The 16872-nt window shown below is 42.8% G+C and overlaps 1 protein-coding gene across 8 annotated transcripts in view; it reads left to right on the forward strand.

Annotated features, from left to right (window-relative positions):
- The window catches only part of BRD9 (bromodomain containing 9), a 124308-nt gene that overhangs the window by 94009 nt on the left and 13427 nt on the right, over nt 1-16872 (forward strand). For all 8 annotated transcript variants that reach the window (XM_073587692.1, XM_073587693.1, XM_073587694.1 and 5 more), the window contains one exon: nt 13411-13506. In XM_073587692.1, coding sequence (XP_073443793.1) covers nt 13411-13506 — 96 coding nt within the window. The remainder of the gene's footprint in view (nt 1-13410; nt 13507-16872) is intronic.

Below are 16872 nucleotides of genomic sequence, written 5' to 3' on the forward strand. Positions count from 1 at the left end.
ATAAGCTGTGATATTTGGGGAACCAGCTCCACCATAAGTTTAATTTTATAAGAGTTTATATTTTTGACAAATTTTAGGCCTAGGTATGTCAGCCCATCAGTAGCCCAACCCCTAGGCGAAAGGCCCTCAATTTTTCCTTGGTCTATTCCAAGGTTAAAGCCAAGTATTTTGGCTTTAGAGTCGTTTATTTTAAAATAAGAGACCTTGGAAAAAGTCTGGATTAGAGTTTGTAAGGCAGTGATAGAGTTGCTTGGATCGGTAAGGGTAAGAATTATATCATCTGCATATAACGCTATTTTAAAATCTCTATGCAAGGTTTTAATTCCTGAGATCTTTGTACTATTCCTGATTAATTGGGCCAGAGGTTCAATGGCCAATGCGAAAAGCAATGGCGACAAGGGGCAGCCCTGTCTAGTCCCATTAGCTATATTAAATGTAGGGGAAAGATGATTGTTGGAATATACCCTCGTCCCAGGGCCGGACTGCAAAGCCATAATACCTCCCGTGGAGAATTCATTCCAAATTTTTTGAGAGTCGCTTCGAGATAAGACCAATTAAGGCGGTCAAAAGCTTTCTCAGCATCAAGAGAGATAACAGTGGCTTTGAGGTTTTTCGAGGAAATGAGCTTAATTATGTTAATGAGCCTTCTCGCACCATCTATGGATTGTCTTCCTTTAATTAAGCCAATCTGATTGTTGGAAATTAGTGTCGGGAGAAATTGATTTAGTCTATTAGCCAAGATTTTTGCATAAATTTTTACATCTGTGTGGATGAGGGATATAGGTCTATAATTAAAAACTTGGCTAGTGTCAGAATTTGGTTTAGGGATTACGACAATGGTTGCTTCCAGCATCTCTTTGGGAAATTGACCTGATTGGAAAGCTGAATTAAACACTTTTACAAGGTGAGGGGCCAATAAATTACTAAAAGACTTGAAATAATCATTACTAAACCCGTCTGGTCCGGGTGATTTAAATGTTTTAAGTTTTTTTTATAGTTTCCAGGATTTCTTGTTCAGTGAAGGGAGAAGACAAAAAAGATAAGTCTTCAGAGTTGAGTTTTGGAAGGTTCATGCAGGAAAGGAATGATCCAATCTCTGAGGTAGTTGGCTGCAAATTAGGGTAATCCTGATTTAATTTTATACAGATTTTTGTAATAATCGGCAAAAGCCTTTACAATATCTTTATGGTGGACCAGAGATGTACCATTAGAGGAAGTTATAGTGTCAATTCTATTCCGTTTCCATATATTCTTAATTCTGTTTGACATGTATTTTGAAGGGTGATTTATAGATAAGTAATGCTTGCATTTTGCCGATCTAAAGGGCCTGTCACACTGAGCGATATCGCTAGCAATATCGCTATAACGTCACTGGTTTTTGTGACGTTATAGCGATATTGCTAGCGATATCGCTATGTCTGATACTTACCTCCGACCGCTCCCCCGCTGGTTATCGCTGATCGCGCGAGAACGTCCTGGACCGTTTCTCGTCGTCAGCTTCCTGCTGGGCTTCCTGCTGTGGAGACGAGCGACGCGGGTGGGAGGACGTCAGGATCGCCTCGTCTGACAGTTAAGTAGCGACCCCTGCGATGTCGCTGGTGAGATCTGCCTGTGTGGAAGCTCACTAGCGACCACTTAGCGATGCACCAGCGATCCTGACCGCGTCATATCGCTGGCCGGATCGCTTGTGCATCGCTAAGTGTGACAGTACCTTAATAGCTGAGTCGTAAAAATTGAATATGAGTTTCCTTAATTGCATTCTAAGATCGATAAGTTCTGATAATACAGCTTGTTTGCTAGATGAATCAGAGGATTGACAAAGTTCCTCTTCTTTAGATTTAATTGACTGTTGTAGGGTAAGGATTTTATCTCTGTTAACTTTTTTTTTGTCTGGAGGACATTTGGATCAAAACTCCCCCTCAATACCGCCTTGTGAGCGTTCCAACAGGAAAATGGATTTAGGAGGACGGAGTCGTTTTCACTAAAATAATTCTGTAAGGCTGAGCTGATTTCAGATTTGGTGGAGGGGTTATGAAGCAAAGAGGAGTTGAATTTCCACATGAATTGGGGGTGAGTTGGAGGCCCTATTGTCAATTCTGCAGTTACCGGAGAATGATCTGAAATAGATTTATTAAGTATGGAGACGGAGGAGAACCTTCAAGGAGAAGACATCTGTGAGTACCAAGTCTATTCTAGAGGCCGACTGATGGCCATCAGAAAAATGAGTAAATTCTCTAGATGTGGTGTTCAAACAGCGGAATGAGTGGAATAGCTCGTGATTATAAATCCAGCTGTTCAAGGATTGCGATCTTTGTCTGCTGGGGGAGGTAGAGTCTAGTGTATTATCTGGCACCATATTAAAGTCACCTAATAAAAGTAGAGTTCCTGAGTGTAAGGTGTCGATTTTTTTCATTAGCTTATTTAGGAAGCTAAGTTGTCTGATGGTGGGAACATAAGTATTAGCTATTGTGAAGGTGTGGCCGTTCAATTTGCATAGGAGAATATGATAGTGACCTTTTACGTCCTTGACTTCAGAGAGAAATTCAAAGGAAATTGAATTACCAATCAGGGTTAAAACCCCAGCTTTCTTTTGTGGGCCGCAAGACTCAAATACGAATGGGAAATTTTTGAGATTTATAGAAGGGTGGTTGTCTTTTTTTTAACTTAGTTTCTTGGAGGCATACAACCTCAGGATGTAACCCGTTAATTTCTTTACCCATGGAAAATCTCTTCTAAGGGCTATTTAGCCCCCTGACATTATAAGACACAACTTTTATTTTCATGTTACAAGAGTGGCAAGGACCGTATGAAGTGGGGTAGATGAAATAAGGAAACCAGAGGGCACCAACCTTTGAAGAACTTGGTTAACAAAAAAAAAAACACCTAAAACTGAAGACCTGTTTAAAACCGAAAACAGAAAAACACAAAACAGTAAGAACAAAATTGTCCGTCAGAAAGAGCCTAGCCAGTAGGCTCTAATTCCTTAGTGGGGAAAGTTTGTGTAAGGATCCCATTAGAGGCATCCTTTAGCTGTCAATCATAACTGCACTGTTCCTAGAAGGAAAATAATCTCGTGATATATGAGTCCATAAAGAAGTAGAGAAGTAAGAAAACCTGTGGAAAGAAGAATAATAAGCAGAGTAATACACTGAACAAATAATCAAAAAGTGTAGAGAGGCCTTTTAACCAGGAGAGAAAATATGTAGGCAGGGTCTTTCCGTTGGATCATCCCGTCTCTGAAGAGGGCCTGGGGTCTTGAGAGTTAGAGTTTCTATGGCGATCGGGTATCCTGCAGTAGGACAGGAAATCTCTTCCTTCCTTAGGCGAGAATAGGACGGTCGTCTTTCCTTTGTAGAATACCAAAATTTTAAGTGGAAAGCCCCATTTATAGGGGATATTATTTTCCCTCAAGGTGGAAGTGACTGGCTTAAAAGACTTTCTTCCTTCAATCGTTTCCTTTGAAAGATCCGTGAATAGCTGAAGGTGAGCATAGGGTTCTGGAAAACCTCCTAGATCTTTAACCGATTTTTTTAATTTTTACCTTGATCTTGAAGAAGTGGACCCTTAAGATGGTATCTCTAGGTAGATCTTTATCGATATTCCGTGGTTTGGGAAGTCTGTGGATCCTATCTATGATGAGATCCTGGGCTGTAAGTGCCGGTAGTATTTTCTTGAAAATTGTCTTGACGAAGTCTTCTAGTTTATCCGGTGAGATAGATTCTTGTATTCCTCTTATTTTCTAGTTGTTTCGTCTGTTCCTGTCTTCTATATCTGGAACTTTAATTTTAATTCTGTGAAATTCAGATTTGAGGTCATGGGTGTCTTTTGATAAATCATCAGTCTGTTCTTCCACTACAGTTAGCCGTTTTTCGTGGTTGTCTAACCTGCTGCTAAATTTATCCAAGGTGGACTGTAAAATTTTATTTTGGTTTTCAAATGATTGAGACATACTGGACATGATTTTCTGGGCGAGAGTATCCATGTAAGAGTGTATGGATATAACATCCAGATTTTGGGAAGGAGAAGGATTGGTGTTATTCATCTTAAATTTTGACCTTTCCGGCGAAAAGTTTGGTGAATTGTCTCCAAACTCAGGACTTGAAGCGTCAGCTGGCGATGTGAATTTTTCAGAAGTTTTACCAGGATTTTTCCTTTTTGATGAGAGAGATGTATCCATGACCTCTTTATGAGGAGATCTGGCCTTAAATGGGTTAACGATATCCACTTGATCTTTAAAGTGAGGATTGTAAGAATCCTGAAATTTTTGTGCTTTTTGAGGAGTCGTATTAGACACTTTCGTTGATTTGGACACTGGAGTAGCCTTGTGACTCATCTTGTGCCCTTTTTTGAATCCTGCCTTGCAGGGATTATATTAGAGAGAATTGATATTATTGGTAATGTTTATACTGAATAAACGTTAAAAATATAGAAAATTCTTGTGTCTTCCTATGCCTTTTTATAAAAGGGACCATGAGGAATGAGATACACCACAGAATCAGATGGCACTTTTAATATTGTATGATGCATACAGTAAAATCCTTTATTAACTGCGCGCCGATGTAGACGCGCTCCCTGTGACTTTAAATGCAGCCGTGACAGGTGGCTAGTCTTCACACAGGGCTCAGTGACGTCAGTCCCCGCTCGTAAAATATGCAACAGGGGAGCCGGCAGCTGATACACGGCACCGCTGAAGAAAGTCAGATCACCCCAGTGGAGCCGCACAGGAGCGGTGGGGAGCGGAGGTAACATAGAAATAGGCACAAATCACGGACTTTTTTGTGTCCTTCCGCCTCACAGATCTGTTATGACAGGAAAATGGCGTACTTGAGGTAGGACGTTGAGATGAAAGAGATCCCTCCGCAGCCGTTATAGCTCCCGCAGCCTCGCACAAAGCAGGGGAATATAGCTAAATTAGGACACCCTGGGACTTCCAAAGGGTCTAAAACAAACAAGAGGAGATTCCAAAAAAAAAAGTCAATGTCTTTTAATTATGCAACGAGAGAAATCCTGTCCGATTAGGCACAGGGTAGGGCCTATTTTGTATCCTTCCGCCAATCAGCTGGTATATGACAGGATTTTTGTAAAAAAAATATCTCCAAAAGACGACAAAAATCTTTAAAATGTGGTAGACAAGCGTGGAGATACTTTTTCTGAGGACAAGGACAGCCGGTGGGTAATGGAGGGAGCAGGGAAAGGATTTTTTCACTCACGGTTCAAAATGATGTCACCTTGCAGTAAAATGGCGGGAAAAGGCCTCAGATTTCAAAAATGTATTTTTTAATGTCCAAAGCTCAGACAAGGGGTATCAGAATGTACCTCTGAGTAACGAGAAAACAATCCTTCCGTGGGTTAGCGAAGAGAGCGATTTTCTTTTGCTTTATTTGTCGCTTTAGGAGATGCCTCCTCAGAGATCCTGAGCCGTGCATGTTACACCATCGCCAGCTCAGGCCACGCCCCCCATTACGGATATTTTAATGGCGAAAATAGACTCTCGTCTGGTGGCATTTCAGTCAACTTTGGATGCTATCGCCGCTCAGGTTAACACACAAGGGGCACGTATAACAGCTGCAGAACAAAGAATGTCAGATCTGGAGGACATGGTTACAGAGCTCTCCGGGAAGCTAGAACGGAGGGATAAAGATGTCACATTTCTTCTGGATAAAGTCGAGGATCTAGAGCAGTGGTCCCCAACCTTTTTTGCACCAGGGACTGGTTTCAAGCAAGACCATTCTTCCATGGCCCGGCAGGGCAGGGATGGAGGTGTGGCAGGGGCGGGGCTTTAGTCATAAGGGGGCGGGGCTATGGACGCGGTTGTAGTGTAGCAGTGCATACTTATAATTAAATGATAACATTTATAATGTGACTCAACTCACCATAGGTTTTGAATGAATGCTCCATCACCCCCATCCTTGCTTGCTCCATCACCCCATCAATCACTCCCTTCTCCCCATCATTGCCTTCACCCCATCACTCCCTTCTCCCCATCATTGCCTTCACCCCATAACTCCCTTCTCCATCACCCCACTCATGGCCTTCTCCCATTACCCCCTCATGGCCTTCTCCCATCACCCCAGGCATCATGGCCTTCTCTCCCCATCACGGTCTTCTCCTCATGTCCCCATCTCCTCCAGGGCCAGGCTCCACCTACACAAACACAGACAAACACACATACACACATTATATATACACACACAGACAGACATACATACATACACACACCACCTCTCTCCTCTCACCTGTCCGCAGCATCGCCCGCGCTTCCTCGCTCTGACACAGCAGCGGCCGCGGTGCGCTCCTCTCTGTGTCAGTCAGAGACAGGAAGCGCGGGCGGCGGGCAGGAAGCTGGACGGGTCCTTGCAGCTCCGCTCCTGCTATTCCCTCTTGCAGGCAGCGGAGCTGCTTGGATCGCTCCCTGGCCGCCGCTACACATGAGGGCAGTCTAAGAATTGCTGCGAGCCGCCCCAGCCCCCGCTACGCCACTGACCGCCCCTGGCTCCCCTTGTGTCCGCCGACCGGCAAGGGCACTGCAGCGGCCCGGTGCTGGGCCGCGGACCGGCGGTTGGGGACCCCTGATCTAGAGAACAGATCTCGGCGTAATAATCTGAAGCTTGTTGGTCTCCCCGAATCGATCAAAACGCCTGTTTTGATAGGGATAGTGTCAGAATGGCTCCCAAAGGCACTAAATTTACCACTGTCCTCAGGTGCCCTGAAGATCGAGAGAGTTATCGCCTGGGCCCTCCTAGGAATGATATGGATTCCAGACCACGTCCGGTAATCTTCAGAGTCCTGGATTTCCAAGATAAAGTCAGATTGCTATCGGCATACAGGAAGAAGCAACCATTATCCTATGAGCATCATAAACTGTTTCTCTTCCAGAATTACTCGGCTGCGGTGGCAGCCAAACGTAAAGCTTTTCATCCCGCATGTGCCATGTTGGTGGATAAAGGTATCCGTTTTGGGCTACAATTCCCTGCAATTCTACACTTTTCTTTGATTGGGACAATCTGGATCTTTACGGAGCCAGAAAGGGCTTTGCAGCATCTTCAAGCAGATAGTCAAGCTGCAGTGCAGACCTCAGACAAGACCTGATGAATGCAATTGACGTTTTTCACCACTTTGTCACCTAGCAGGGTGGCTTCGCTTTTGTTCGCTTTTGTTGTCTTTGACGCTTAGTGTTGTGTTTTTATTTTGTTGAAATATTAATCTCCTTTCTCCAAACAGGTTCACGCTCATATCGCCTTTGAGCATGGTTCCTTGCGGGGTTAGATTGTTAAGAGTGGGGTGGGTGAGTTCCTACATATATTCATCGCATCTTTTTGTTGATGTGGCCTCTACGCCCACTCGCTGGGATGGGTGTGGGGTTCATATGCATCTGATATTATTTGGGAAGATTACGCCACGTTCTGGTATAGGTTAAATGATAGATAATAGCAGTACTTTGTCCACAATGCATTCATTATATTGGTGCTCTTGGAATGCGAATGGCCTAAACACTCCAGTCAAGAGGAAAAAGCTTATGCATTACTTACAACGCTTTAACTTTCATATAGTCTTTTTACACGAAACCCATTGGGTGAGGGATAAGCATCCATCTTTATTTAGTAAAAAATACACATTGTGTGCTGTGGCATCATATTCCAAAAAACAGAGGGGGGTGGCGATACTTATCAATAAATGTCTTAATTATGATATTTTGGACACCTGGGAGGACCCAATGTGGATAATTTTAATAGTCAATATAAAAATAGAATGAGTTTGCTATAATTTGGTAAATATTTACGCACCTAATGGTCCAGACTCGCAGTTCCAAACCCAGTTGCTCTCTAAATTGGCGGGTTGGGACACAACCAATCTGATAATTGGGGGGGATTTTAATGAGGCACATGATATATCTATGGATAGATCAGGATCACACAGTCATGGAGCTACAATACATGAAGGTCTCATCCGGAGGCTGATGGACCACTTGGGGCTGACATGTATGGAGGTGGCAGCATCCCACTGATAAGGATTTCTGGCACTACTCTCATGTTCATAACACTCATGCAAGATTAGACTATTGGTTATTGGGATTATCTATAGTGGCCCTTGTTCTGTTGACAGATATCTTGGATATTCAGATATCTGACCACGCACCGGTGGTTTTCAAATCTAGATTGGTAATTCCGGCATGTAAGGAGAGGAGATGGAGGTTCCCCTCTTATTTATATTCGTCCGATGATTTTAAGGCCTATTTGCAGATATCGTGGAATACATACAAAGAGGACAATAGGGAGCATTGTACTGACCCTCATTTATTTTGGGCTGCCTCTAAGGCAGTTTTAAGGGGACAAGTAATCTCTTATGTTGGGAATAAACGTAAAAAATTATTAGAGGCCACGTTGGCAGCTCAGGAAGAATTGACCCAGGCATTTAAAAATTTTAAACGTTCTAATACCCCCACAAATTACCAGAAATTCATAGAGGCCAAAGAGGCAGCCGAAAACATTGAGCACGAGAGAGCGCTGTATAGTCGAAAACACAAATATTTTAAGTGGGGGGGAACAGGCCGGGGGAGGCTACTGGCCTCTCTCACTAAACCTTTCAGACAAGCGACTAGGATTACCAGGATTCGTAACCAAAATGGCACAGCCATAATGGATAATGAACAAATAATAGAGGAATTCAGACTATTTTTTAGGTCTTTGTATGCAGATGGGGGAGAGGAGACTTCTGAGGCATCGGGTTTCTTCGGGGATGGAGTGGCTCCTAGTATTACGGAGGACCAGAGAAACTTGCTTAATTCACCTATTACCATTACGGAGGTCCTGTCAGCCATCTCTACTCATAAGATTTCTAAGGCACCGGGTCCAGACGGGTTTAGTGGAGAATATTATAAACTCTTAGGCCCATGGGTAGGTCCACATCTAGTTGAGTTATTTAATGGAATTATGGAAAAAGGTTATATTCCAGCGAGATTTAATGAGGCTTGCATTATTATGCTTCCTAAGCCTGGGAAGGATCCACTGCAAGTGGAGGGATACCGCCCAATCTCACTGCTCAATGCAGATTTTAAACTCTTGACAAAAATATTGGCAACCAGGGTTCAGCAAATTATTCCTGAGTTAATTTCACCACATCAGACGGGGTTTGTACATGGAAAATCGATAATCTATAATATAAGAACAGCGATAGGCACTATATCTAGTTGTAGAGTCAATAAAGGCAGGAGAAGCATAGTGGTGGGTCTTGACGCAGATAAGGCCTTTGATAGTTTCATGGAATTATTTATATAAGCTGTTAAGAGGTCAGAGGGTTTGGGTCATGGTTCTGCAATGCTATTAAATTATTATATAGGGACCCCACATCTAGGCTTTTTATATACAACACTTTATCGGAGCCCTTTGCCATTCAGAGGGGTACGAGGCAGGGATGCCCACTGTCCACATTATTGTATAACTTAGCATTAAAGCCCTTGTTGAGAACTCTTCAAACTATGCCGGATTTCCATGGGATTCCTACAGGGAGCACAGAAACAAAATTATTGGCTTTTGCAGATGATATTTTACTATTTATTGCCAACCCAACACAAGCTATCCCAACTATAATATCAACAGTTGAAGAATTTGGACATCTTACTGGCTTTAAAATTAATTATAATAAGTCAGAAGCATTAGCGATATTCAGGGCAGGCAAAATAGATGAGAGCTGGTTCCCCTTTCAATGGAGGAGTGAGTCTATTGGATATCTAGGCATTAGACTCCCAGCGGATCCACATAAATTGTATTGCCTTAATTATAGACCCAGTATTAACCCCTTCAAGACCGCCAATATGTATATATACTGACCTGAGACATAAGAGAATATCATCCCCATACAGGTGACAATCCAGCAGCTGTTGGATGTCCACTATATCTGACAACTTGCTGCATCACAAATGATCTGTGTTGGCACCGTCCATATCTGTTTAACCCCTTAGTTGCTGCTGTCAAAAGTGACTACATCAAATAAATGGTTAAAAGATTGTGGGGGCTTGCATTTTAATCTAATTGATACACTGAGATCATGTTTCTGTGATCCTGATGTTTGCCATAGCAGTTCATGGCCAAATAGCGGCCTTAGAGTCTCCCGGATATAGCGGTCAGTTCACAAGTTAGCGACATTTAGGTGGTAAACAAACACTTTTTCAATCCGGCTATACCACTTTGCATTAATTCCTGAAAATCACCTGAAGGGTTAATAAACTACCTGACAGCAGTTTTCAATATGTCAGGGGGTGCTGTGTATAAAATGGTATCACGTTTGGGGTTTTCCAATATATAGCACCCCTAAATTCACTTCAAACCTGGATAGGTCCCTCAAAAAAATAAATTTCGCAAATTTCCTTGAAAAAATGAAAAATTACTGCTACATTTTTAAACCTCCTAAAAGGCTAACAAAATAAATGACAGTTTTAAAAATGGTGCTGATGTAAAGCAGACATGTGGGAAATGTTATTTATTCATGTTTTTCTGTGGCATGACTATCTGGATTAAAGGGATAATCATTCAAAGTTTGAAAACTGCAATTTTTTTTACGTTTTTGTCAAATTTCTGATATTTTTATAAATAAATACAAAACATATCAATCTAAATTTACTATTACCATAAATTATAATGTGCCACGAAAAAACAGTATCAAAATCACTGAAGCTTTCCAGAGTTATGACCACATGACATTGGTCAGAATTTAAAAAATTGGCCCGGTCACGAAGGGACGAAGGGGTTAATAAGGTTACTAACCTCCTCAACTCCTGGAAACATTTCATTTTGTCTTTTACTGGGAAATGTCACTTAATTAAAATAATTTTTCCTAAATTATTATATTTATTTCAAGCATTACCACTTCTGTTATCAAAATCGGACATTAACCTTTTGAATAGGACATTTCGACAGTTTATATGGGGAGTGGGGGGTCGTTCACGTATTGGGTTATGTAAATTGCAACTCCCAAGATCTGAGGGAGGTATTAACTTCCCCGATATTGTCACATATAACATAGCGGCCAATTTACGATATGTAATAGATTGCATGCGGGGCACATCCCACTTCGCCAATACTCACCTAGAGGGGCAGATTTACCCACATATTTCATTAATGGCCTTGTTACATCTAACTAATGAGGAACTCCCTGATGAAATTAGGGATCATCCAATATTGTGGCAAACTATTCTGTCTTGTAGAAGAAGGAGGAAATTGTGTAATTTGAATGGTAGACTGTCACCTTTCCAGCCTTTTCTGGGTAACCCATTGTTTTTGAAAGGTAAACCGCCAAAAATTTATAAAACTATGGCGCAACAAAAATGCGTTCTTGGGATGGATCTATTAGACCATAGTTTCTCTATGATCACTTTTGACGAGGCAGTATCCTGTTATGCCATATTTGAAGGGCGGCTGTTCTTATTCCTGCAAGCACGCAGTCTGGTTCTTAGGTTTATAGTTAGCAAGCGGAGTGAGGGTTTGGGCGATAAATTGGATATCCTTCTCAGAAAGGGCAGGGCTCACTTGGTGTCAACTAGTACCATATATTCCACTCTGCGGAAGGAATGGTCTTGGGAGGCCAAAACCTCGGGTCCGGCTAGATGGGTACGGGACATGGAAGGTCTGGAGGTGGGAGATATATTAGAAGCTACTGAGACACAAAGGAAAGTTATTCCATATAATAGTTATACAGGAAAGTTATTCCATATAATAGTTATACAGATATGGCCATATTATTGCTACATAGGGCTTATATTACTCCGTACGTCCAATCTAGAATGTCTCCGACGAATTCATATCAATGTGTATAATGTGGTCTACATAATACTGATATTTTCCATCATATGTGGGGTTGTTCAAAAATTATGGCGTGATATCCACTCTGAGTTGCAACAATTGAGTGGTTTTGAGTTCCCTCTTACCCCACAATGGGCTATTTTTAATATCCTAGAGGATACCCAAAGAGTATTGCCAAAGCACACCAAAGCCATGTTCGTCATTTGGGCCTCAGCAGTAAGAAAAAGTATATTACATCAATGGTTACACTCAAATGTTCCATCAAAATCATTAATATTGACAAAAATTCATTTTCTGTTTAAAACGGACTGGTTGGAAACCTTGACCATCAAAGAAAAATTAACAGAGAAGTTCTTCACCAGATGGTAGTTTTTGTTCCATCCTTGGATACAGAATCTAGGAACAGACTTAAGAAGCAATTTGAGAGCACCAGATGGTACCTGCTACAAAGCATCAGTGGACACGCACCAATTTAAGGAATCCTTTCAAATGATGACGATTGTAGGAAGGGGGGAGGGGGGGAGGAAAAGGTGGGATTTTGGCTTAATGTCATAAATATACTGTAACTGTCTGTACCTTTTCCTTGTTGTTGTTAAAATTGTTAAATTAATAAAAATAGTTTAAAAAAAAAAAAAGAACCTGGGCATGTTTAGTGTTTATGAACTCATAATGACCTGGAGAATCATAATGGCAGGTCAGTTGTGGCATTTAATGAACCTAGCAAAAAAACAAACAAAAAACCAGTGTGGGATTGCACTTTTGCTGCAATTTCACCGCACTTGGAATTTTTTTCCTGTTTTCTAGTACACGACATTGTAAAACCAATGGTGTCATTCAAAAGTACAACTTGTGCCATGGAAAACAAGTCCTCATATATTTTAACAGAAAAATAAAGTTATGCCTCTTGAAAGTATGTGAGAAGAAAAGTGCGGAAACAAAACATTGTCCACAAAATAACACGACCACATAAACAGCCATGAGAACCATGGCTAGATCACTGATGTAAAAAACCAGTGGTGGGGTTCTCATCACGTCTGGCCCTATGTTCATTGGCTCTGTCGGCGCTCCCCACCCTTACAAAATAGGATGGGATGTGTGCATAGACGGGACCATTGTCTATATTAATGCAGTCTGCTCTGGCGTGCATCATGTTTGCTGTGTTCACCTGCTAGAAGCAGGCAACAAGATGTAACAAGATTTAGTCAACTCCATCTTGCTGCTCGCCTCAACTAGGCTATACGACCGAAAATGGTGCATGACAGAGAACACTGAATTAATCTGCATCATTATAGACGTCCAGTCCCATTTTGTATGGGTGGGGGTGTTCGGAGCTCAGCCCGGACTGAGCCAGTGAATGTGGGGGACAGGCGCTATGTAAACATAGCCAGAATGAGATTTGTGAGCAGACATGGTCCTGTCCATTCTGGGGACTGTATGAAATAGTACAAGCAGTATGGCATTATATTGCACTAGTAGCCAACACTGATTATGTATGGAAATACACATGCAGCCTCAATGGGACACTTTATTTCATCTTTACAAACCTGTGTACCGATCTGTTATGGGAATTTTCTGGAATGATGACCAAATTAATTATTTTGTATTATTTTTGTAGAGGAAGAGACCCATTTAGTGGATTTAAGTTCTCTGTCGAGCAAACTGTTGCCTACCTTTACTACACTGGGATTTAAGGATGATCGCAGACATAAAGGTAAAGTGGCCAGTTTTCATCATTTCTCTAAAATGTTTATAACAAAGATCCTGGAGTAGAGCACGTGCTAATTAGCAATCTTCAGTGATGAGCTGGATGGCGTGTATAGAAAATAAGCCGTGAAGAGCATCATTAGCGTTAATTCTGCTTATTAATACAAGCCCTGAAAGTGCTATGTAATTTCATAGAGCTATCATCTGTTACGTCTAGTAGACATTAGCTGCCTCCATTGGAAGCTTTGCTTTTTTTTCTTTATGCATGCATGTATTTGATTACATTCCCCTTATGTATTGTTTAAATGAACAACAAAAGTACATTTCAGTCATTTGATTCAACATAAAAGCACAGATGTGACATTTTCATAGTCTATAGTGTAGAAGGAAAAATGTGGAGAATCCAGTTTTTGTTTTATCTACACATTTCGAAGCCCGATACTTCTTCCATAATGATTTTTGTCCTGAGTAAGGCTGGTTTCACATTAGCGCTTTTTAAGCGCACGCACGGCCGGGGTAGCTCCGCCCCCGAGCCGGCTCTCTGCCCGGCGTGCCCGCCCCTTGCTTGTAGCGCCGCCTCCTAGCGCACAGCGGCCCCTGCGATCGGCGCACCCTATCTTTAGCATAGGGTGCGCAGGCCGTGCGCTAGTTGCGCTTTGACCTGCGCTGCGCACTTTTGACGGTGCGCCGTGCGCGCCAAAATCCGAAAAGTTTGATTTTGGCGCGCACGGCGCACCGTCAAAAGTGCGCAGCGCAGGTCAAAGCGCAACTAGCGCACGGCCTGTGCACGATCTGCGCACCCTATGCTAAAGATAGGGTGCGCCGATCGCAGGGGCCGCTGTGCGCTAGGAGGCAGCGCTACAAGCAAGGGGCGGGCACGCCGGGCAGAGAGCTGGCTCGGGGGCGGAGCTACCCCCGGCCGTGCGTGCGCTTAAAAAGCGCTAATGTGAAACCAGCCTAAGACGTATTATACTTCAAAAAGCGCAGACAAAATAGGAACCACAGAATCTTTAAATGTGAATCTGAATTGCCTTCATTCACCCGCAGCGCCGATTCTCTATCTCTGCAGCTGGGATTACTTGTTCTTTAAAGTTGTCTGATCCCAACTTAATTAGGTTATTTAACCTTTCATTCATTGAACTGATTTTAAACAAGATAAAACACTGTTCCGCTAAGTTCTTCCTCAGCATATCATTTTCAGCCCATGGAACATTGTTGTAGTAACAGACATAAAATTAAAACAATTTAGACCCCCTAAGGCTATGTTCACACGTGGCGTTTTTTTCGCGGCGGTTTTAACTGCGCGATTTTGCCGCGAAAAATAAGCATCCCATGCATTCCTATGGGATTCCGCAATGCTTTGCTAATGCTGCGGTTTTTACCGCGGCGGAATCGCTTCGCGGTAAAAAACGCAGCATGCTCATTAATTTAGCGGAATCGCGGCGATCCCACACCCATAGGAATGCATTGTTCTGCTTACTTTCCGCATCTGGCTGTGCACACCATGCGAAAAGTAAGCAGAACATTTGCGGAAGGTACCCATGGTCCGGAGGAGAGGAGACTGTCCTCCGGGCTTTGGGTACCATATCCCTGTAAAAAATAGAATTTAAAATAAAAAATATTCTTATTCTCCCCTTCCGATTTCCCGTGCAGCCTTCCCACCTCTCTCCACGCTCCTGGTCCCAGTAATCCTTTGCGAGCGATGACGTCCGTTCTTGCGGGATCGCGAAGTCTCGCGGTCATTCGCCCGACATCATCGTGAATGACCGCGTGACGTCGCGATCCCGCGAGAACGGACGCCATCGCGGTAATTCTCGCAAAGGATTACTGGGACCGGGAGGGTGGAGAGTGGCGGGAAGGCTGCACGGGACGCCGGAAGGTAAGAATAACAATATTTTTTTTTTTTTATCATTATTTTTTTTACATCCTATCTTTTACTGTTGATGCCGCATAGGCAGCCTCAATAGTAAAAAGTTGGTCACACTCGTCAAACACTGTTTGACAAGTGTGACCAATCTGTCAGTCAGTTCTCCAAGTGATGCTACAGATCGCTTGGAAAAAGCTAGCAATTCTGCAAGCTAATAACGCTTGCAAAATGCTAGTTTTTCCGCGGGAAAATTGCGGGAATTTAAAATGCGATTTTCCCGCGGAATGGAATTCGGAATTCTCGCGGTAATTTCCGCGAGAGTTCCGCTACGTGTGAACGTAGCCTTAATCTTCAAAGTGCCTGAAACTGGTATCAACTCTGCAGAACACGTACCCAAAGAAGTGTCCTTTTTACAGGCAATATGCCCATTTGTAATCCCCTATGACAGGTTGAATAACCAATGATTTTAGAGTGTTTGGTTCCTTTAAAGAGCTGTCGGCAGGTTTTTGTAAAGTCATGGCTGTAATGGCACTGTAACACACATTACATTGCATTGATACTTTTGGTGGAGAAATACGCTTAGTTTTGCTTCTGTAATCCACATTTGAAGTTTTCTGATACTTAGATTTTGGTGTACAGAGGCCGGACTGTACTCTGGGGTCTTTAAATGTTGGGTCCCTTCTGAGATTTGAAACAATGGAGCAAATTAAATGTCCATATGCACAATTGTTAGTATATGAACAGCACAAGGGCTAATGAAAGTCAATGTGTTAGCTCACATGAAAGTTCTTGCATGGGGGCATGTCCTGATGAGGAGCTGAGTGGACGCAGGAGGCGCTAGCTCTGTGCTCCAGCAAACCTTTCATTTCACAGCACCAGACAACAGCGGTGGAATGCCCGCACTATCAAAATGGCCTCCGGCAGGGTCCTGGCACATCAGAGGAGAGAGAAATGAAATGGAAAATCAAACTTTTTTTTTTTTTTGCGGTTACCGTTATACCGTTAAAAACGGCGATCGCAACACCGGGGTCGGTAAAAACCGATCCGAATCATGTTCTCTGAGGTCTCAGCTACCCCTGGCAGCCGAGACCCCGTAGTAATTCCAACGCTGGGGGCGCTTTTACCTTAAACCTCAGCGCCATTAAAAAGTGTTGCTGTGGTTTAAGTACACTTAACTGCCGCCGTTAAAAGGCGTATCGGCTGTAGTTAAGGGGTTAAATGTAACTCTCATCATTCTCCCGTGCTCGTGTCGATCGCCGGCAGAGTAGGGGAGAATGATGAGAGCCGTGTTCAGAACCTGCCGCCGGGGAACAGCGCTTGCTGTAGCGCTTCATCCCACACGTGTGCCGCAAGTATTACACACACGGACATGACATCTCCGGTATCCGAAATATCTGGACGTGTGAAATAGGTGTTATAGCGGGTTTTTATGTTTGACAGCTGTCACACACTAAAATAAGCTTTTATTGCAAAAAATAGTTTTTGCATCACCACATTTTGAGAGCT

Source organism: Dendrobates tinctorius, unplaced genomic scaffold, assembly GCF_039654945.1.
Source record: "Dendrobates tinctorius isolate UK_male_01 unplaced genomic scaffold, ASM3965494v1 ptg000102l, whole genome shotgun sequence".
Taxonomy (NCBI): domain Eukaryota; kingdom Metazoa; phylum Chordata; class Amphibia; order Anura; family Dendrobatidae; genus Dendrobates; species Dendrobates tinctorius.